General features: G+C 40.2%; 1 protein-coding gene across 2 annotated transcripts in view; it reads left to right on the top strand.

The window, feature by feature from the left end:
• The window catches only part of SVOP (SV2 related protein), a 34,166-nt gene continuing 10,165 nt past the window's right edge, over positions 1-24,001 (top strand). For both annotated transcript variants that reach the window (XR_010592911.1, XM_024101458.3), the window contains exons 1-12: positions 1-191; positions 7,268-7,428; positions 10,056-10,141; positions 11,569-11,667; positions 13,816-13,887; positions 14,467-14,591; positions 17,538-17,601; positions 19,296-19,421; positions 20,555-20,683; positions 21,834-21,907; positions 22,220-22,296; positions 23,418-23,525. Coding sequence is in view for 1 of the 2 variants with exons in the window: in XM_024101458.3 (XP_023957226.1) it covers positions 157-191; positions 7,268-7,428; positions 10,056-10,141; positions 11,569-11,667; positions 13,816-13,887; positions 14,467-14,591; positions 17,538-17,601; positions 19,296-19,421; positions 20,555-20,683; positions 21,834-21,907; positions 22,220-22,296; positions 23,418-23,525 (1,156 nt within the window). In the remaining variant the exon portion in view is untranslated. The remainder of the gene's footprint in view (positions 192-7,267; positions 7,429-10,055; positions 10,142-11,568; positions 11,668-13,815; positions 13,888-14,466; positions 14,592-17,537; positions 17,602-19,295; positions 19,422-20,554; positions 20,684-21,833; positions 21,908-22,219; positions 22,297-23,417; positions 23,526-24,001) is intronic.

Below are 24,001 nucleotides of genomic sequence, written 5' to 3'. Positions count from 1 at the left end.
GCTCCCTCTTGGGAGCTTCGTTTCGGTGGCTGCTGGTGCCGCTGCTGCTGTAGCGGAGGGAGCTGTCCAGCAGCCAGCGCTCCTGAAATCCCGGCATCTCTCCATTAACCACAATGTAAGAGCAATGAGAACAGCTCTACCAAACCCAGCCCGGCAATGGAGGATGATTTATTCCAGCTAAGACAGCTGCCGTAAGTAGCAGGGGGAGACCGAGACACACAGGGATTTTTTTTAACGAACTGCAGGGTACGAATCCTAGTGATTTTTTAAATCGAAACTATTCCTGGGAAATGGCTCAGGCCACAGGAAGCAGGCCATTTTCCTAGTCTGTCTGCCCAGGTTCAGCATCCTTGACTCTCTGGAGCTGCTGTAGGGAGCTGTTTGCTTTATTAACTCACCCAATTTTTATTTTTACTTGAACTTCGGGTGGATGGGGGTGCATGTGGGAGGTGGTTATATAATCTCGGAGGGTGCAACGCATTCTAGGGAGAGGAAACATTAGCAATGCATTTGCAATGTGGATTGCATCTGTAAATAACATCGTGCCAAGGTAGGCATCTTTCCTAGCCTTCTACTTCATGCAGCCAACTGATTGCAGATCACAACATTTCTTCAAAGGGCATGTTTGCAGCGAGGGCCACTGGTGTTTGTAAACTGTGTGGTTTGAAGAAGCAGACATTGCTGCACAAGGAATGCTTGTGCATGACAAACTCCTTGCTGTCTGTACCTAAATGCTAGATCTGTGTGAAGAGCTGATAACCCGATTGCTGGCTTTGTCATTTTGAAATGCTTTCCCTTCTTCTGAATGTGTGAGGTGTCCTTTAATAATTACATTTTCTCCATGCTTTGTTGCCTGGCTGCTTAAAACACACCCATATTTATAAAACATTGACTCACAAAGGCAGAGAATAAATGATTGAATGGAATTAAAAATATTATTGAGATGAAGTAAATTAAATAATTTAGTTACATGTTTAATCAGTTAGGCATATGCAATGACATGAACTTTAGGCTGTGTTGAAAACCATTTGTTATGGTGCATTCTGCTTTTCATTACAGAGAAAAGATGCATGTTTTCATTAGGCCATCTTCTTTCTATTCTGGTATTTTAATGTACTTAATAATTATCTTCAGTGCCTTACAGTGTAGGAATAATTGGATTTATTCAGTATTGTGGGGTCTTGCACAAAAATGTAGCTCTTTAAGGTGCTTCAGTAGTGAAGAATTTCCGAGGTATGCATCAGTAAACTCATCACTGTGTTTTCCTTCTGTTTCAAATAGTTTCACAGATTCTTTGTTCAAAAGCTGTGTTTTATTCCTTACAGTGAGGTTTGGGGCCAGGTTCTTCAGTCTTTACTCAGGCAAAACTCCCATTGAAGTTAATGGGATTTGTAGATCATTTACAATATGTTTGTACAGCATCTAGCACCATGATGCCCCAAACTGGTCACTCTTTAGGTACTACCTCAATATACTTGTTAAATAATAATAAATAATTATTAATATGTGGGGTTCAAGATCAGTCCCTTTATTAAGAGACAGGTATTTGTTAGCATATATTTTTGTATGCAACCTTAAATAATACACTGTAAAATAGTGACATATGTTGTATGAACAATTTTCATTTATAACCCCCCGAAAAAATTGGGTATGACAGGCCAGATCCAAAGCCCACTGAAGTCAATAGAAGTATGTCCATTGACTTCAGAGGACTTGGGGTCATGCCCTGGGAGTGCTGAAATTCTAGCATGTGGATTTACTATACAGATAATCATGCTGCTAAAATTAGCAAAAATACAACAGAAAACAAGTCAATTCACTTCCCACATAATTAAGTCTGATGTTCATAAAGCTTTTGTACATAAAATATGAATGAACATTCATATTAATTGCCTTTTGATAATAAAAATCTTACTGAAGTACAACTTTCAGTATGTGTTTGCGAGCATACATGCTTTGCAGATCATATGATGACTACATATGCATTCTGTTGACAAGCTGACATTGTTATAATGACAATTCTCAAGAGGATGTAAGGAAGTTGTAAATTATTTCATTCATCTTTTAGGGCCAGCAAATGGAAATTCAAAGCAATTCTGGTTTTACTGAGGTAAAAATCCATTTGGGAGAATTTAGAATTAAATTTGCAAATGGAGTTGAGCATAAACCTGAACTGAGAACCTTTTTTATTTCTACTGACTGCAAAAATCCTTTACATATCCCACATCATTAACTGAACATGTGCTAACTCCTATTCAACTGGAGTCAATGGGAGTTTTGTCATTAACTTCAACAGGACCAGGATTTGGTCTTATATAATTAGATTTCAAATTTACAAATGCATGTATTTTAAAATAAAAATGGATGAACATCTGTTCTTCCTTTGCTTACCTGCCAAGACCTGAATCCCTGAGACCAGATGCTCTGTTTCTCCTGTTGCAGCTGTTAGCATTACTAAAGAAGTATAAAGAATGCAAGGAATTAATGCAAGGGATGCATTATCTATGCAGTGGATCAAATCCTGGGATACCCTGAGTACCCAAAGAAGTCCCCAAAATGTCTAAAAATGTTTTGCAAGTCAATTGACCCAGGGAGCAATAGCAGTGATATTCCCACACAGGTGGATGCTGGACCTTTCCAACACCCATATGCAGCAAAGATCTTAGTGATGAATGACTACAGGTGTAATGGGAGAAATAATGCATGTGCCAGGATGGGTCAGCAACATGGTATAGTCTATGTACTGCATGATTCCACTAAACCAAACCCCTGTGCTATAGGGAAACAGCAGGCCATGTTCACTACTCCTCTCCATGGCCTGTATTAGTGGCTGTGGCCCAGTTGCACAGACAGTCTGGTGGAATGGGGTTGAGGCTCAGCCCCTGACGTTTTTTTCATGGATCAAAGTCCTTTTACGTGAGCTTTGCTGCTTCTCCAGCACTTTGCCCTGTTTTAGGTATAGTGGTATCGTCAGCTCTTGCAGGAGAAATACAGAACTCGGGTCTTGCCAAATATAAAGTCTTTCACTTCACCTTTTAAAACTGTCATATGTGCATGTCAGACTGCAGCAGCTGCAGGATGCACGGATACTTGGTAGGTATTTGATGTTGTTGTCCCTTAAAGATAAGGAAAATGAAATTAAATAAGATAAAGAGCATCACAGCTAATCTTTTTTCTAGGCTGAAAATATTAAGTTACTGAAAACCAGAAGAGACACAATCAAGGCTAAGATAATTTCTCAAAAAAACCCAAAAAACAAAACAAAAACCCATATTGCACTGAAATACAAGAGGGTGTGAGAGACTAAGCTGTATAGGTTACACAGGTGTTACAAAGGGTGGGGATAGAGTGAAAAGGGGTTTGAGGACTCTGTGACCTTAGTTGTGCATTTTGAATAGAACTATTACAAAATATTTAGCCTTTAGTTGTATCCTGATTGTTTGGCACACACGTGAAGGTAAAAAGATGGAAGATGGATAGCTCTTGACTCTAAGCCATAGAGAGGCCTGGGATACAATTGTGACTACAGAGAGTGCCATTATGAAAACGAATATGGAAATGCTTGTGAGCAGTGTTCTGACATATACTGCAAATCCCAGTGTGATGGACTTTTACATAGGTAGACACCACAGTTTTAACTTTCTATTCTCAATTGTTTTTGGCGCCACCTTGTATATCGGAGGAAAGGTAGGATAACCTTCCACTTCCATGGTAGCATACAGTGTGCATCCAAAGAGTAGGAGGCACACCTGGTGATAAGAAAGAGAATTTTGATTCCTTAATAAGTATTTGGTTGTCCAGCAGTCCAATGAAAGAAAAATGCACGAATCTGAGACCAGGGCCACAAAACAATATATATTTGCTAAATGATCCCTCTCATCAGGGACCATATCTTTTGAAAATACTTGAGCTTGATTCTGAAAGTTCTTTAACAGTGCACAGCAGGATGTGCAGGTTTTTTAAACTAAGTGCTCACTGCTCCTTCAGCCTCTCTCCTACTGCTGGGCAGGAGTAATTTGGCAGTTGGGCAGCAGCACTCTCATTAATGCAGGATTGGGTTCCCCTCTGCTCCCTACTCGTCACTTGATACCTTGTGCTTATTCTGCAGTTGTGCTGTACAGGGCCAAACACTTAATGACTAGGGCTGGGAAGTGATTATTGCACATGTTAGATAATCATCTTGTACACTGAAATCAGAAATAAGTGCTGTGGCATTATGTTTTCTTTAAAAAGACCCAACTAAAATCTATTCCCCAGGATAAGTCCAAAATAATTTCCAAGAAGAGTGCAAAAAAAGTCTTTTTGATTTCCAGTGGCTTTTGCCTACATGGTTATGTAAATAAGGAACTTTACTAAACATTTCCTTCTGTTTTTTGTAAACAGTGTGTAAATCACAAATCTATAAATCCGGAGATAGCACATTTATTCTTCATTTGTTTTACTACAGTTACACGTATCTCCATTTTGTTGTGTGTTGTGAACATTTATAGTCCTGAGCAAGTCTCCTTTCTGAAAGCAGCTTTATCCCAATGGGATCTATTTCTAAAATAATTGTACATGAATAAAAATGCCAAAATCTTGACTGCTTTTCTTTGGGGAAAACCTGAAGAGGCTAAAGTTCAAAATGGCAGGCAATTATAGTAGTTTCTCATTGCTATATTTCTCAGTTGTGAATTTATCTTTTCTGGGGCAGTCTATAGGAATCATCTAAAATTATGGATCAAGGGTTCAAAATTTTTTCTATGCATATAACAACAGCAAAAGAAGCTACCATATATTTACAATGTCAAACTTTCTAGAAATGAAGTATTTGATTGTATGCAAGAAAAGTAAAATACTGCTTGATATCTGTTAACATGCAGAGACTTCCACTGTGGTTCTTTGCTCTGCTGACTAGTCTCACAAATGGGGTTACTTTTTAGGGAGCCAGGATGAGAGGAAACAGAGGGCCAACTGCATGAAAAACTTTCTGGACCTGTTTCTTTGCTGGTTGTTGGTGTGATCAAAATGCCCAGTAAACCTTTACGGCAGTGTTGTAGCAACCTGTACAAGCAGTCTTAATCCCTAGAACAATCTTGTTCTGCTGCTGCATCGAGTAGAAGAGGCTACTAGGCTCTCTTCCCCCCACAAGTAATACCTGCACAACTCAGGGAAGATTTTGTCCCATCAACTCAGCGCAGGGCCAAATACTCAAGTCCTTACTTGGTTTTTACTCATTCCTTACTCAGGCGAGTCCCTGGAAGTATGCCAAAATAAGGAGTGAATAAAGACAGAGTGAAAACCAAGTAAGGACATCTGGATTTGGTAAGTAATGTTTGATGTTTTCAGCCTAACTGTTTACATTGATTATAACCCTACTATCCACATAAATTAAGATTAACAAAATGACTGGCCAACATAAGTGTGCCCTGAATCCTCTGAGGTGCTGAGATCTCGTACACTTCAATGGGAGTTGAAGATTCCCCACACCTTGAAGGAGGTAACCAGTCACAAGATTGGACCTCCATTCCATATATGTGGTCTAACTTAATAAAATTACAAGTGTATTAAAATAGTTTGCTCCCTGTCACAATATCAGAAGATGAATCTGAAGAGCAACCAAATGAATAAGTATTTTGCTTTACATATAGTTGTTCACGTTAACAGCACAGAATTGATAGTTATTTTCTGCTAGGGATTTTCTTTCTGGCTACCTGTCTGTCTGTCTACATGTGTACAGGCACATGGATTAAATAAAGTTGTGTCATTTAGTTTCAAATGCGTTGTCCTTGTTGTAGAAATGGGCTGCATTTAATTTAATTTTCTGTATTGTTTTCAGAAGATTGATTTGTGTCCCAGGGGACAAGAAGAAATCTTGAAATTTGGCAGGTAGCTAAACATTACATAATGAAGCAGGATTCATAAAATCATTCAATATTAGAAAACAACTGGCTAATCTGCACAAAATTGACTACTTTCTTTTTTCTAGATGATCACTATGATAGATCTGTGACTACAAATCTGATTGCTTTTACATGCTACTGTTTTAAACTGAGTTTGTGTCTTTAGCATTATGAAATTGATTAAAGATTTTTATTCAAATAAATAATTTGAATTAAAGTAGTTGTGTTATTTGTGTGTTTCTGGAACCTCAATATAGTAGGTGAAGTGATGAATGATAATTTTTTAAAATGAACCGAGGGATGCTAAATGGCTAGCGAGATTGGTAATGTGACAGCCTTTTACATTTGGTCACTACCTCACATTCATCCCAAGTCAGTTGTGAAAGTGAATGGATATTGTTACTCTCTGATGGCTGTAAGGTACCCTATGTGAAATAACTTGGTGATTCTCATTTTGGTTCCCAGTAGTCAAGTGTCTGTATTTGCCACCATAATCAGCTCTAGGTGGGTCGTGCCTTGCTGGCAATCTCAGCAATAAGGCTGAGGATTGAATGAGTCCTGAAAATTGAACTTCCTTCTCACTTTCAGAAGGTGGTCCTTCCAGTTCAGGGTTGAGATCAATTTGTAGGAGATTGTGGGGATATTTTCCCTTATGCGACGCATGTTACACCTACTCTGTGAACAGACGACTTCAATCTCCAGTGCGGTCAAACTGGCACTTTTTTGCCTGCACTAGGTTCATACACTCGTTTTTGTTTTGTCAAAAAGTGACTTTATGCAGTGTTAACTGTATATGCAGCAGCCCTATACTTTGAGTCAATTGGCATTAAGAAAACTTTTACTTTGCTGTCTATAAGATTAAAACTTGTAAATGGTTAATACAAACATTGAATTCAAAGCATCACTAATGGTCTTTAAAGCCTTGAATGATATGTGACCTGGATATCTGATAGCTCACCTCTTGTTTTAAGATCGGCTGGGAAACATCCACTTTCAGAACCTAAATATGAATGCTTAACATTTTTCAATGGCCAACTACGTGATTTCAATCAGGTGGTTAGATATCCAAATGCTCATCCATTGTAGATGCCAAAGGTAGGGAGACAACAGGAGCGTAGTTTTAAAATTAAGGTCTTCCATGTCTAGTGGCTGGGCTCACACCTCAAAGCATGATACAAGACACATTTGTTTTGCTTAGTATTTGATTAATTGGCTTTGGTTTGTGTTTTAATCTCAAAGGGTCCTGCTACCACAGCAACGGGCACTATAGAAGTTAGTAAAATAATAGTTAATAATAAAGCATAACTAAATGAAGCTTCAGCAAATCCTATTACTATCCGAGAAAAGACCCACAGGAGCCTTTACTCTCATTTCTCTATTCTTAGGGTGGTCAAGTTTCGCCGCACAGGGGAAAGTTCCAGGTCAGACGAAGATGCCCTTTCAGGAGAGCATGAAATTCAGATTGAAGGTGTTCGGACAGAGCTAGAGGCTGTAGAGCTAGAGGATGGAGCTGCAGTGCCAAAGGAATTTGCCAATCCAACTGATGGTAAGCAGGACTCTTGTTCTCCTCTTAGAAAAGAGATGTGGCTTCTACATTTCATTCAGACTGCAGCCAAGCCTGAGCCTACTGGGTTTAGAGAACTAGAAAACCTGCAGGTCAAAGTGATAAATAACAATATGGATTCATTATGAGACAGCGGATAGGTCACCAATTAACTAAACTGTCTTCTGAGGGGGTTGGATTGTTTGCTTGTTTTGATGTTATCAGAACCGGAGCCAAAGCAAATCTCACACCTAAATTTAGGGGATGGTCCAAGTATGAACCCAGAGCTGGATCCAAATTTTCCAAATCCTTCCTGTCTTCATAGCTTGCCAAACCAAAACTCTGGAACCAAACACTCCAAAATTATGGACTGTTCAAGATCTGGATCTGAATTTGGGATCTTCAACCCATATCTAGATATTGTAGGTTATATGGCAATACAACTGACATACTTATAAGCTCAGATGAGTCAAAAGGTCAAATAAAAGCATATTTAGGATGTATTGCTTGATCCTGATCAGTGGGTTTGGACTGAGCCCTTGCAGTGCTGTTTCAGGAGGATGGAGGATAGTTAACTTGGTATGTTAATTTTGTAGTATATGTTCAATATGTGATGGCTTAAAGCTGATGGCATCTGACAGTGGTTTGGTAGCCTGCATGACACGAGTTGATGCATATAGTTGAGTACTTAGTGGAATTGCTCCTTAGCCTCTTTGTTCGGGGCATTTCAGCAATGAATACTAAATGTGCACATTTTTCTTTAGGTACGTGATTATTACCTTTGGATAACACAATATAAATGTGGCTAATTTAATTCAAAATGTTCTGTTGACCTAGTTTTAACAATCACAGTGTAGCTGGATATTTTTTGCTCATCCACTTCTGTTCAGTATTTTTCCTTGCCCTTTCCCCCCACATTTCTCTCCATATCCATAATGGGAAGAACATATCACCAGTCAGGAACACCATGGCCTCAGGAGGGGAAAGACTGGAGAATTACCTGTTTGCTACCAAAAAAGCTCTTTTACTGCCTTTGTAGCCCTCCATCCTCCTTGGAACTGGGTCTTGGGTCACCACATCTTTTCTCTGTTTGAGAGGGCTGGATAACTTCCCTTTATAACTGATCACTGCTGCTCCTAAATCATCTTGCAGAGCTCACTAGAGCAGTAACACATAGCCTGAGGATGAAGCCTCTGCAGTGTTGCTGGCTCCCACTGGCCCAAAGGGAGAAACTGAGCTGAGCATTCCAGCTTTTGCTGCTGGGACAATTACCAGCCAAGGGGGCTTATTTACTTAAGAGGTTAATGTAATTTGAATGCAGTATACCGCTTGGAGTGAGCTGTAGACTGATTGCATAGTATGGGCTGTGTTTCTTTTCCCTTTTCTGTTTTTTCTCATTCAGTTATGGTGGAAGAATGGGATGGAATTATAATGTGATATGCCCTCCCTCTTTAGAGTACTTTATTTGGGGTTTTCTGGCTCCCTGTGCATTTTCTCTGTTGCACAGTTGTGCCTTGCTATTCATTTATTTTACTCTAACTTTCCCAAAATAATATTCAAACTTGGGTGAATCTCTCCAAAGAGCTCAGCATACCGGGGAAGGTCTGGGACATCCATTAATATGGAGAGAATTTCTGCTAGTGATCAGCCCTAAAGGGAAGCTCAAAAGCATTGAAGAGACATATAACATACTGCAACACCGTGTATCTCAAACACACAGATGTGAAACCACATACTGACTTTCTGAAAAATCTCAGCACTGGCTTATTTGGGACCTGACTTCCAGCAATGTATTACAAGACTAGCTGAAGTTTTACTTTTTCTTTAATGATGGTGTTTTAATGGAGAAGTTGACTTTATATTTACTGATAGTTGGTATTGGTAAAACTTTGAGACTTAAACTGATTTCAACCACTACAAAAATAAAAATGCATTTATATTGACATCTTTTTATTCTAAATTTTAGACAGATGTGGTTTGTAATGTCCAAGATAGTAAATTGGAGATGTTTGATAATCTTCAGATGAGACATAAAACTGTGGTCCAATGCATGACCCTTTGCAAGATTCAAAACCCTAGGGGCATTTTTAGAAACCGTATCAGTGATCTTCCACTTGTCCTGGCCAAATTCTCAACTCAAACCATTACATTCTCCCTTCCTAGATTCCCTCTGTAATTTTAATTGGATAAAATATCCTTCACTTCCTGTCCTCTTGTACAGTATTGCTGTGTGCTGTTAAACAACTGTTGTGCTTCACTCCAAAGAATGCTGCATTTCAGTGGTGGGTGAAGTGTCCCCCTTAAACTTAGCGTTAGATCTTCAGCTGGTACAAATAATTGGAGCTCCTCCAAAGTCAATGGGACTACACTGATTTATATAAAAGTGCTGTATAAATGTAAGACATTATATTAATATTTAGAATAATTGTATTTGGGAAAATCCTGGAAGAAAATGGAAGTTGGCCTGAGTAAGAATTGAATAAAAGCTAAATAAAGCCCTAGGGATTTAGCCCGTTATTAAATTACTATGATTAAGTAGATGTATTATTAGAAAGCTCTATCTTAGAGTATGGCTCTTATAGGAGGGAAAGGAATGCAGTGCTGAACCAGAATTGTTGATTCTTTTCTAGATACTTTTATGGTGGAAGATGCGGTGGAAGCCATCGGGTTTGGGAAATTCCAGTGGAAGCTCTCTGTTCTTACCGGATTAGCATGGGCAAGTAATTGTTGTCCAGGGCAATGGCATATCAGCCCCTCAAGGAATCTATGTAATACACTAATAGCCACAGGATGTATTCATGCTTGGGGACAAACACAAACAAACAAAAATGTAATGAACAAAGACTAGTGCTTGAAATGTTAACTACTACCAGAATCAGACCTAGCAGGCGATGAGAAAGCAGGTTAGGCTTTTTCTGTATGTCTTATAAGACAGGGCTGGAAGGAACCATTTGGATCCTATACTCCAAAACTTTGCTTCAGGTAGGAAGGGTCCCAAATTACACCTACCGTAAATTGATTTCACTTTTCTTTAAAGACAAGCTAGAGATTTTACCATATTTATCATATTAGGCAAAGTGTTCTATATTCTCTGTGAATTCATCATCAACATGGTTTTCCTGATAGCTGAATATACCCCTGTTGCACATCAGACCAGTGCTTCTAGGGGTTGGTATCCAGGGCAAATGATTCTGTTTTCTATTCTTGAATTGTCAATTTGTTACTTATAAAGAACTATAATGCCCCTCCCCTCTAATATTTTTAGGCCAAACATGTCTAGATCGTTCATTTTCTAGTTATTGTCTATATATAGGATTACAGTCTGCCCTGATTTATTACCCAGTGAGTAACTGAGGTAAATTTTGGCCCATGGATGTTTTCTCAAAGTATTTGGACCAAATCCAGAGGTGATGTATACGAGGGTATAAGTTACATGGTAATAAGTAGGTCTAACTCAGTCTGCTTTTAAGGGAGTCTAAAGCTAACACAACTCTTGCTAAGTAACTAGAAAAAGGAGTTTAAACAATTTAGACTCCCTGAGACTCACACCACCTTATGCACCACTTCTGAATTTGGCTCTTTGAATCCTACCTACTAAAAATTCTGATATCTTGTAGGCTTAACTACTTTAACATAGCAGACCATCCCAAGTCTATGGGGGCAAAGAGAAATGAGTTTTGAAGTGCTCATATCCCAATGCAAAGTTAATGCTCCGAAAATATATTGCTTATTTCACTGCACTGTGCAAATCTGCAATACAATACAGGCGAGTCTCATCTTACGTGGGGGTTCCGTTCTGCGGTTAGTGCGTAAAGCGAAAACCGCGTATAGACAAAATTACATTGAGTTGAATGGCGGGCAAAATCGCCCGCACTACAGGTACAGTATTAAAATTGTTATTTTTCTCTCTTTTTTTGTTTTTTTGTTTTTGTTTTTGCCGACCGCATAAAGCTGAAATCACGCATGTTAAATGTGCGTAAGATGCAACAGACCTGTATCTGTCTTTCAAACTGCACTGCCATGTTTTACCTCTGCAGCAGGAATGGCTTCAGCAGGGAGGGGTTAACTTAAAAGAGGAATATAATCGGCTGTGATAACGATAATATTCAGGCAGTCATTATTGTTTCCTTATTGCCCTTCTAGATGGCAGATGCAATGGAAATGATGATTCTAAGTATCCTAGCTCCTCAGCTTCATTGTGAGTGGCGATTACCAAGCTGGCAGGTTGCATTGCTTACATCGGTAGGAAAAATAGCTGACAGCTCCTATATTCTGTAAGGTTTTTCTACTCATTGCTGTTCAGACATTATAGTTTATATCACAATGATAAAATCTGTTCATGGCCTTTGTAGAGTGGAGGAGACTAGACTAGTATAGATCTCTCTGACTTTGGCTCACTGATGTTGTAGGAGCCTTTCTTTAAGAGATAGAATTTGAAAATATGAACTCAGCCAGAACTGCAGATTTTGCCTTGTGTGGGTTTCTCATTAAATGTAATTTCCAGCCAAACTTATAAATTCACCCAGGCTCAGCCCAAAAAAACTTAGGACCCCCCCACCACCCACCCACCCACACACACACCTTGGCTCACATAAAAGGTTTGTAAATTTTGGTTATCTTTTCAAAGAACCTTTTTTTGACCCTGTTGGGAAAGCCTAAGCTCCTTTGTACATGGAAGGAATAGGAGCCCTGGGGTAGAGTGGGATTTTGCTGTTTGAGCTGGGCTCTCTAATAATCCCTGAAAGTAGGAGGTCTCAGAGAATGGTGCAACAGTGCTGGAAATGCAGATGGGCTTTAGGGATGAGAAAACCAGAGTGTAGGACATGGATGGGTGTGATACCTTCTACTTATAATTGTTGCTTCTTTGTGTCCTACAGCTTAATTGTCAAATTCCCATAACATTTTTCTCTGCCATGGCCTTTGATGGCATTTTTTAATTATACTGATATTGCACAAATTTGTAAATATGCTAAATACGTTTAAACCAAATAGCCAGTGTAAACATCATGCCTTTCACCTAACTGAACTCAAACCAGCCCATCTAAAGGAGGACTTTAGCCCGTGTTTCAGCATAGCACAGTTTTGATCTCAGTGTGTAAAAGGTCTAAAGGATGGAGTATAATCAAATGTGACATGAAAGCTGGTAAATGTATAACTTTTAGAAGTGGACACTTTCTTGCGCCACATATTGCTTGAGGCTGCAGTTCTTTCTTAGATAAAACTCCCATTGACTTCAATGAGATTTTTGGCCATGTAAAGACTGCAAGATCTCACCCATGGGTTAAACCTGGCAGTTTTTGTCATTAACTTCAATGGGACAGGATTTTACCCATATGTTTATTTGCGGAGTATGCTATATTTCCTGTAGTATCACTATTATTAAAGGTACAGTTTTTTCTTTAACATTATAATCTTTTTTATTGACTTCTCTGAAGTTGTAAAATCTAATTATGTCTCCATTCAAGGATGGTTACATAACCTGTGAGACCAAACTTCACACAAATTGCTGGTAAAACTGTCAGAGGCTAGAGAGGAGCTGAATGAGACATACCTAGTATCACCAGGCATCCGGAGGAGCTCAAAGCTGCAAGATGTTGAGCACTCTAGCCTGATCCTGAAAAAAAATTAAGCCCATGTTTACTTTTAAACACGAGTAGCCCCATTGAAGTCAATAGGACTGCTCATGCACATATGTTTCGATGCTTTACAGGATCTGAGCCAGAATGCTTAGCATCTTGCAGAATCGAGCCTCAGATGAATAGGATGCCAGCATGCACCCTGTAACGTCAGTCGCAGATTATCAGGGCCTTAATGACCTTTCATTTATTAGCAACTTTCACTAACTAGTCACTGTCTCATAATTGATTATCACTCCATTTATCAAAAATATATGCGTTGGGTTTTCAAAAATACTCAGCATCAGTCTAACTGGTCCCATTGAAATCAATAGTAAAACTTCCATTGCCATCAGTGTGCGTGGAGTTAGTCCATTGCTGAGTAGTTTTGAAAATCCTACTTTGTACATCTCTACCTTGATATAACGCTGTCCTCGGGAGCCAAAAAATCTTACCGCGTTATATGTGAAACTGCGTTAGATCGAACTTGCTTTGATCCGCCGGAGCACACAGCCCTGCCCCCCCGGAGCACTGCTTTTACCGCGTTATATTCAAATTCGTGTTATATCGGGTCGCGTTATTTCGGGGTAGAGGTGTATATGTAAATCTCCTTTAATAGAAACTGGACCCACAGCACCTTAACATAATACAGTAGTGACAATGAATGTTTGAATTTTCTGGTTTGATGGTAAAGTTGTGCAGCTTTCTCTTCTGAGCTCTTCTCTGGAAATGTATACGTGCTGTTAAGAGGAAGACTATTTCTAATTTTCCACAGGTGGTGTTTGTGGGAATGATGTGCAGCTCTACACTCTGGGGAAACATTTCAGACCAGTATGGCAGAAAAACTGTAAGCCTCCAACTTTTACTGGAATAGGTGCCATTATAACACTGTTACAGTGCACTCTACTTCAGTGCATAACATTGCTGAATTGCATAATCCACATACTTGCACAAGCAGTCCCAAGCTAGCCCAGTTTCTGTTCCCAGTGAGGGCAACAGGGTTATAGCAGTAAATGAGAGGTGAGAAAAATAAAGAGTAAAGTAAATAGCTGTCTGACTGTGTTATAAAATTAAGCATGTTTTCTTTAAAGAGAGTCTTTATGAAATTCTGGGCTCAGGTTCAGCAATGCATTAAAGCAAATGGTGATTGTCCATGTTGCACACACAGTATACTTATTTGCTTGTGCAAACTACAGGGATTTTTGCCTAATGAGGGCCACAGGCACGCAACATTTGCACATACAGTTCTGAAGTCTCCTTTAGCTATTTTGAGCCTAGCGTTATGAAACCCTTGGCTCCCAGCTTCACAAAACTATTCTTCTAGAGTACTTTCTATGCTTCCTGATTTAGGAGATCTGGGCATTAGTCTATAATTTTCTAATCTGTGTTACAGCATCATCCTTTTTCTGTTGTTCGTTAAATGCAGGGGCTAAAGATCAGCGTGTTCTGGACCCTGTACTATGGGATCCTCAGTGGTTTTGCACCAGTATACAGTTGGATCCTTGTGCTCAGGGGACTGGTGGGCTTTGGAATTGGAGGGGTACCTCAGTCGTAAGTAAATATTCACATTTCAAAATACTCCCTTTTCCATTTTTCTTAACATAGAAATCAATGCTCCTGTGGAATTGTGTATGTCACTCTGTGTAGGGGCCTTCTGAACCTAAGTTCCTCTAAAGATGTTAGCATGGATGTATTAAACTCTAGCCAGACTTTTGAAATGCACAGTATTTCTGGGCAGAGGCATTACATACTTATAAGTTCTATTGGATTTTCTTGTACTAAACTAAGGCAATTAGCCATTGATGTTCAGTCTGTGGATCTAGAGCATGAGACTTTAAAGCAGTCAGTGAGTTAGATCAGCCGCTTATTTTGGTGCTTTTACACAGAGCAAGTGGAGCGATAATCACTGGAGTTCTGCCTCCTACAAGCAGACAGAGCAGAACAGACAGGATCCTTCTCTGGCCCTTCAAGTGTCCAGGAAGTGGGGTGAAGATAAAAGGCACTAGTATCCCACTCTTGCAGCAGCAGAGAAGAGAGAACAGATAGTGTGAAACTCTCAAAGAGATGCAAAATAACCTCATAGCAATGGCTTGACATTGCATTTCCATGTTTGTATGATAAAATTCAGTCAATAAGTGATGATGCTGAATTGTGATCATACCAGGTCATGACATAAATACTACTAATTAGAGGTAGGGCCAACCTGGAGCCCCCTTGAACTTTGTGAAACTCTGGATTCCTATCCAAATCTGAGCCTAAACTTTGAGCCTCAGGCCCATCTGTGTAATGGATCCAAACTGGGATTCCAAATCCAAACAGCGTACAACTTGGAACAGTTTGAATAGCTTCATGGATGGGGCCCATCTCTGGTCAGAACAGAGAATCAGAACATAACTCCATGACTTTGAGGCTCCCCTCACTTAGGAAGGGGCTCTCCAGATTTTCAGGGGGAATGCCCCTGCTGATCCCTGCTGTAGGCTTTTAGTTGTAAATGGAAGGGAATGAGTGTAGCCGTTTACTCTCCCCTTCCCATTTACTGTATTCTCATTAATAATTGATGTGTTGCACCACGAGAGGTGCTATTTCAGTGCCAGAGGAGCTGGACTTCGATTGATGGCTCATGGATTTGTTTATGAGATGAGTCAATATCCTGCGATGGCTGCAGCTTTTCTAGTGCCATTCCCACAAATCCAGATAAAGGAACCACAGCTCTGAGAGGCTTCTGTAACACTATTAGTATATTTCCATTGCTCTTTAGCCTCCCTCCAGTAAGACTGCTAATAAGAACAGAATGTGTGTAAACTAGGAAAGTCATTAATGTGCCACGTTTATTAAGTGTGAGCCAGATTGTGCCACACAACTCCCAATATGCATTACTAGAATGGGGCAGAAGAGCAAAAGAAGCAAAACATCAGAGTTAATGCTTGGCACTGCAAACATTTATTAACGGATAAGTCTAAATTAATGCCATTTTACCGAAGACGAAAGTAAGGCACATGACTTGCCCAGGGTCACAAAGTGAGCCAGCTACAGAAGTCCGAATAGAACCCAGATCTCCTGAGCCCCTGTCCCTGGCTCTAATTCTGAGTGGTCTGATTGGCAAAAGGAGAAATGTACTCAACGTGGCAGAAAGAGATGGGGTTTTTTTAATAGTCTTGGGCAAGCTACAATATTGCATATGAGAGGCAGAATTTCTGTAGAGTGATTTAGTCTGTAGAGTCGTGATTGTATTATTGCATTCTGTAATGTATTTTGGGACAGAGTTTTTATGAAAGATGCTGTTTAAAATAATGCTTTGTACAATTTTAAATTAACATATTACATGTAGGAGCACATTTATCTGCATATGCAGGAGCTGTATATAGGAATCAGTGGCCTCCCAGGGAATCTTACTATGAGATACTATGTGACACTGAGTAGGACATAATTATTAGCATTCACATCATCCGATAGATACAAAAGTAGGAGATGCAGCGCATTCCCCTGAAAAGAACAACCCACACACAACTGTAATCACTGTACTCTATTACATTGTATGGGGAAAACTCTGCATTTCATTACACATGACTCTATTTCCTCCTGTTTTTTAATCACTGATTTAATATTTGATATTTGCAGCATTATCCACTGATTAACTGAGCTCTGTGAAGTCACTGAGAGCTCAGACCTGCACCTCTGAAATCAGTAGGAGTTTTGCCATTGACTTCAAAGGTAGCAGGATTGGACCCTAAAGGTGTTTCAGAAGCAGAAACAGGGCCTGGCAACTCAATGGAATGCAAATATGGTAGGAGCAGAGAAATACAAGTCCTTCCTAACAGACTGTTTGAAACAGACAGGACAAACCTTTGATTGGCTTCTGTCCCTTGCATTAATCCTCAGGAAACACTCAGACAACAACTGTGCAATTCAAATATATTGCTCTTTGGCACAATGGGGTACAAAGGCATTGCAGAGAATCAAGTCAATTTTTAAAAATTCCTGCTTAGTAAAAGAGTGCAAATGATTTTATACGAGCAATAACAATCACAGCCTCGGGGTTTTCATCTCCTGGAGGACTGAAACCTAGCAGAGATGAGTGATCAGCAGTGAAATTCTCCTAGCCAATTGTTAAGCCCTGGGGAAGTACCCTGCCCAGCAACTGTAGGAGTTATGCATTGAATCCCACTGTGTGAATGCCTGTGCAGACCAGAGCTCTGAGCAAATACACATCAAGGTCTGCTAGATCTAGCAGGTTTGAGTCCAAGGTTGCAAAGCCACAGAGAGGATTAAATTCTCTCCTCCATTACACTGCTGCAATCCATATGAAAGTAAATGAGATTGTTCTGGTGTAAATGAGAGAAGACTCTGATCCGGTGTCTGTAATACTGCTGCTGTGTGGGCTGGGAAGGGTTTTTATGTTGTCACTGTGGTTTGGCAGTTTTAACAGGAAACCAATCAAATGCCTGAGTATAGCTCAGTGTGCTAACATGACATTTTTCTCAATGTTTGTCTTTACAGAGTAACCTTATATGCTGAATTCCTTCCAATGAAAGCTAGAGCAAAATGCATTTTATTAATAGAGGTAAGCGGTGTAGCCAACTGTACTTGGTCCTTAGACTTAGAGGGCCAAATTCTGCTTTCAGTTGTGTCCATTTAATCCCACTGACCTTAGAAAATTCAAAAGCGGCTATAACAAATAGATGGCTGAATTCAGCTCTCTATACCAGTGTCAGAGAGAGCTGAATGTAACCCATAAAGTGTTAAGATGGAAAAAAAGCATGACTGTTTCATTGATGATTGAAGGCAGCCAGGTGTTACTGTTGAGAGAGCTGTTATTTGATCTTCATTCAGTGGCTTTGAAAGGGCTGTGAAATCTTGTCCTCCCTGAATTCAAATAGCCTTTAAACAAAATTAATCTTCCAATATAATTGCTGCCTAGAATTAGCTTTCATTGCCTGACCTTCACTAAGTAGAGTTCAGTAGATGAGCAACTCTCTTTCATGGTGCTGGTAGTCTTTTACCCTTTTCTTGGTCTGGCTAATTCTGAGCATTCTGGATCCATGTAATTACCCAGTGGAATCGGAAATTTATCCTAAGCATTGACTAGTTAGTTAACAGAAAAAGGAAATTAGTCCTTGAGGGAACTAAAAATCAAAGGGAAGAAAATATCAGATGGACCTGGGTGGGTTTCACGACAGTGTCCCAGCTCTGGCCTTACTAATAAGAGTCTCAATTCCTTCCTTCATTTGCAGGCAAAACTCCTGTTGGTTTTGATAGTTGTTCCTATATAAGGAGAACAGGACTCTAGATCTCACAGCAGTTTATAAGAATTATATTTAGAGATAGATTATTATTATCCTAAGGTAGTTTATCATGTCTGGGTATCTACTGAAGGGGATCTAGAATCATCTTAATCATTCACACCATAAGGAGTTTGCAGCTGTTTTGAGGAAACTGTAGGCGATGTGAAATATATGTGGCCAAAATCTACTGTCAAGTGACATCATTGAGGCAGCACCTGTAAATCGGAGCAGAATTTGGCCCATCAACCACAAATTAAATCTGACTCATTATTTACCTGTCTGCAATTCTGCTGTAACAAATGTATACGGCACCTCGATCTTGCTGAAGGTGAAATTTAACTGTTTGAAACCACCAACATGAGTAGCAGAAAATATCCCATCATATGAAACCTTTTTTTTCTCCTTAGCCAAAGTTTTCAGTCACCTGAGTTTTAGAATGGAATATGGACTTATGAAATGCTTGGAACATAGGGAGAGTTATGGACAAAGTCTGAAAACAAAATGTATACCACTATAGTATATGAAATATATATATGAAATATGAGGCTATTTTAGATAAGAAGCTGCCTCTAATACCAGTTTATTCATCTACATTTAAACATGGCTTTCCAGAGAACATTGATAATACGTTTTCAGAGCTGGGCTCGTGGAGCATGAGACAAAATTTCATTCACAAATGGCTGGATTTCTCTTGGCTTACATCTGTGCACATTGTACATGTCTCATCCCTGATTCACCACCAGTCGCTACAGTACAGAGTTTACAACAACAAATGCTGTATTGTGGCAGGGGGTAGACTGGATGACCCTTGCAATCCCTTCTCACCCTATGATTCTATGATTGTAGAACTTCAGGTTGAAGAGTGCATTAATAGAGATGGTCCTTCTCCTTTTTAGTTTCTGTGCTGTTATCAGCCATGCATCTCAGAATGATTTTATCCCCCTTGGTGACCATTTCCTTTTCGCTTTTGCAGGTCTTTTGGGCCATTGGGACTGTATTTGAAGTCCTCCTTGCAGTGTTTGTGATGCCCACTCTTGGCTGGCGTTGGCTGCTCATTCTTTCTGCTGTTCCACTCTTGCTGTTTGCCATCTTATGTTTTGTAGGTATTCTTTACAAGAGAGATGTTTGTGCAGCAAATCTCACATTTCACTATAAAAGTCTAGTTAATATGGATCTTGATGGAGTGGAATCATGACAGCAATGAGTTTCCTGATGGTACCCTGTTAATAAAACTGAAATTATGATGTAAATGATACTGCTTCAAATGATGCTGTTTCAACAGCTAGTAATAGTAGGCTTCTCAATGAGAGTTGTTCTGATGATGTAATGCTTGTAATCTGATACTGTAGAATGCTGGTCGTTTGGAGTACTGTGAAACCAATCAGAACTGGGATTCTCTCACTAATTTACTCATGCAGTTTCAGTCAAATTCAGTGGGATCAACCTCTCCCTCTTATTAAAATCAGTTATTTTCTGATTCATTTTGGGACTCTTAAATAATTTTACTGCAAGTCACAGCTTCCATCTAATCTGTGGTTAATTAAAACCTCTCAGAGCTCATGGCAACCTCAGCATAATATGCTATCTATTTATTACAGGTCAGATTCTTAAACAGATTCACATATTTGGGACACTTGAACTTGTGTACCCTGTTCGATGAAAGTATATGTGATAGCAACCCATTCCCTTACAAGCTATATATACGCTCCTGTCTGAGTCATCATTTGACTATTCGGCTGCTGTTATTTTTTAGCCATTGTCTTTTTTTCAGGAATCTCTCCAGATAATTACACAGGTGTTTAAAATCTTATGTATTGGAAAAAAAAACCCTTTAAAAATGGACATTTTTGAATATCTTCAGACTCCTGCTAACTAATTGACCATTTTACCATTCCTGCTGTGAATGTAACACCAAAAAATTCCAAAGATATAGTCAAATCTTTCAAGAATAAAAAGCAAGTAATGGAAGGAGACCTCTTGCGGGATAGGTTTAGGGATGGATGCCTGATGATAAGATGGAAGTGATATCTGGAATTTCTTAAAGTCTGTTGGAGAAATTGACACTTCATAGGCAGAAAGACAAATCTGTAATTCATCAAGGGCTGGTTGTGTAAGCCTTCTCATCTCATTGCAATTAATGAGACTACTCACATCTGCCCCAGTCAGTTATTGTCCTGTCGTTGACAATATTGTGTCTGATCTGCTCTGCTCTGCTTTGCTTTGCTTTCATAGTGGCTGCCAGAAAGTGCAAGATATGATGTATTATCTGGAAACCAAGAAAAGGCTATTGCCACTTTGAAGCGGATAGCAGCAGAAAATGGAGCTCCAATGCCTTTGGGAAAATTAATCATTTCCAGACAGGTGAGTACAGGAAACAGACATATTAACAATACTGGATATAATAGAAACTGTGCTACTTTCACAAGTAATCTGTGTTAAGTTTAATTTTGGCATCTCAACCAGTAATAAACACTAATGAGAAGTGATCACATGTGCTAAATTAATGGGGATTTACACTAAGGGCATCATTCTGATTTATGCTAAAAATGGTGGCAGTGTAAAGGGGCTGTAAAATGGGCATAAATTACATTTATACTCACTTTTAGGCCTCTTTATACTGAGACTCAGACCATGAGAATACTGAAGGGCCCAAATCAGAACCCCAGATCTGAACACCTCAGAACTGTATGTGGAATTTTGGGTTCCAAGTCGAATCTGAATTTTGCAGCTAGCCCCCATCTCTGTGTCGGACAACCCCAAATCCCAGAGCACCCCCAAACTTTGGGGTAGTTCTGCATAGGCTGGCTTGCTTCTTTGTCCTTCAGAAATTCTTGGGCCAGCCAAAATTCTCCTGCTGAGAAGTGCAGTAATGCTTTGCTTGCTTTAGAGGTTTGGTTTTCAGGGTAGGATTGCAAAATGTTTTTTCTAAACCACAAGAATATGGGTCAGATGCCCTCCTGCTCCAAGATCCATCCTGCACAGGAGATGGGGAGGAGAGTCATCAAGGAGCTGCTTACAGCCCCTTGACTCTCAAGCTGCCTTGGCCTCAGCCCCAACCTAAATTAGAGCTACCTAGAGGCTGTTCTAATTTACAGCAGCTACTAGCTGTCATCCCTAAGAGATCATACACCACCTGTGAATTGGCATAATAGAGCTGTGTCCTACACGCTCTCTATGCTGACACTCTCTCCCCCCCTCCCCCATGTGCTGGGGTGGTATGAGCCAGCTCTGATGACTTTACACCAGCTGAAAATTCCCTCTGGCAGGAGAATTCTTAACTTGGCAGCTGCGACCAGATTGTGGCTCCTTTACCCTGCTCATGTGCATGAAGAGGCCTGAACAGCAACTGAATATCTGGCCCTAAGCTGTGTAATGTATATCAGATGGCCTGACATAAGAGCAGAAGCATGTCATTCTATGCAATCAAGTTTCCTCTGACTCTTTATGGCCTGAAATCAATTTTAAATAGAAACCAAATCAAATAGTTGTATTTTTGTTTGTTTCAAAACAGGAAGACCGGGGGAAAATGAGGGACCTTTTCACACCCCAGTTTAGATGGACAACATTGTTGCTTTGGTTTATATGGTAAGAGGAGATATAAACTGTTCAGTGCTAGCATGCTTATGTATGTTTTTCAATGGATGCATTTACAATATCACTAAAATGGAGCAAATCCCACTCCCCTCAAACCTGCATTACACTGTAATTTCTTAAACCACCAAATAACATTCACTCAAGATCCAGTGGCCTATTCATTTTCTGGATGGAAGTAGGAACCGTACTTTCAGAGAGTATTTAATGGAAGTCCTCACTTCCGTTCGGTTCCATTTTGCTTCACATTGCTTATCTTATATGTCTGACCATCTCAGACGTCCTCTCTCATTTCCTTCCTCGCAGGTTTTCCAATGCCTTTTCTTATTATGGGTTAGTTTTATTAACTACAGAGCTCTTTCAAGCAGGGGATGTCTGCAGCAGTGAGTATTAGCCCTTCTCTTCTTTCTAAATATGCCCTGTAGATGAGAGAAAAAAGGTGGGATTCCTTTTATTGGACCAGCTTCTGCTGAAGACTTGGAAAGGGTCACAATTTCTAGCACACACTTTAGGAAACCTTGTTACGAGTTTGTTAATTTTGAACATAAATCAGCTCCCGTACCCTGCTTGCTGCTTGAGGCCTAGGGGTTCTGTGGTGGCCACATCCAAGTTGTGAAGTAGCAGTGGAGCCTGCAAAGGGGGCTTATTAGAGGCAAGTGTTTATTCTTCTTGAATAAAGAGTGATTCCATAAATGTGACTTTCCAGATTTGCCACTGCCGGGCCTAATTAGGTCTGAAATCGAAAATTGCCAGCTGCCATAGGGCTTCTGGGTGCTTGAAACGTAAAGAACTGCTGGGGGAAAGATATTGCGTAGAAATTCAGCATCTTTTCTGTTGCAGTTTGTTGTGTTATTGTCAGTGTTTTAACTGTATAAAGAAGAGCTTTAAAACTCCTTGAAAATTAGATTCCCCTAGGGAGAGTGTTACTGTATTCTGAACACACTCAATTATGGAACACACCCTGCCGGTTGGGAAATTATACAAAGGGGATGGGTATTGCTATGAGAAGGTATCAATTCAGAGCTTGTCTAGCAGCCTGGGAGTAGAATGAGAAATCCAACTTTGGATACTAGAAAAATGTGGGTAGTTATTGGGAGACACTGTGGTCTAGTGGTTAAAACGTAGGTCTGTGGTGTAGGTAAGGTATTGTTATCCCCATTTTACAGGTGGGGTTACTGAGACACAGAAGGCGACATCACTAGCCTGAGATCACAGAAGCCTGTTCTGATTTTAAAAAATAGTGTAAATCATCAGTCTTCAGGTCAGGGTTGTATCCTACTAGAAGCAAGACTGCTTAGGAACTGTTTGGCTTTGGCTAGGTGTTCTGGGTACAATACATTCAGGTAAAGTGCACCTGCTGTGCTGCTGAATTCCAGCCACATCCACTCCACTGGTTTCAGCAGCAAGTTTACAGAATCACAAAAGCACAGCAGGTGTATGGGAGAATCAGCAGAGAAGAGATTCCTTAAAATATCACAAATGCTTCTTCTTTCTCCTCCCACAGTTTCCAGTAGAAGGAAAGCAGTTAAAGCAAAATGCAGCCTGGCCTGTGAGTATCTGACAGAGGAAGACTACACTGATCTGCTCTGGACCACTTTATCGGAGTTCCCAGGTAAGTGACCGTATAAGTGCCAGTGCATCACTGCATGGAGGCTGTGACGGGTTAGATCACAGAACCCCCCTTGGAAACTGCCAACCGATGTGCCAGGCCTACTTCTGCCCCTGCTTTCTCTGCCAGCTCGGGACCCCAGCACCCTGTCTTGCTGAGCCAGACACGCCCATCTGCGGCTTTGGGGCAAGTAATTCAGACCCTGGGTCTGTGCTGGACCAAACGGGCGTGTCTGGCTCAGCAAGACAGGGTGCTGGGGTCCCGAGCTGGCAGGGAAAGCAGGAGCAGAGCAGGTGGCAGCTCCCAAGGGGGGGGGGGTTCTGTGATCTAACCTCTCACAGAGGCTTACTGCAGAAGCAGTCTCTGGAAAGTGTCTTGAGAAGCCACAGTGGCCAATCTGGTTATGGCTCCAGTCCAAACTGCAGGCCATGTATTCTGAGGAAGAGTAACAATTCAGTAGGATTTTATCATCCAATGAA

This window comes from Chrysemys picta, chromosome 15, assembly GCF_011386835.1.
Source record: "Chrysemys picta bellii isolate R12L10 chromosome 15, ASM1138683v2, whole genome shotgun sequence".
Lineage (NCBI taxonomy): Eukaryota > Metazoa > Chordata > Testudines > Emydidae > Chrysemys > Chrysemys picta.
This window is presented reverse-complemented; position numbering and strand designations above follow the sequence as displayed.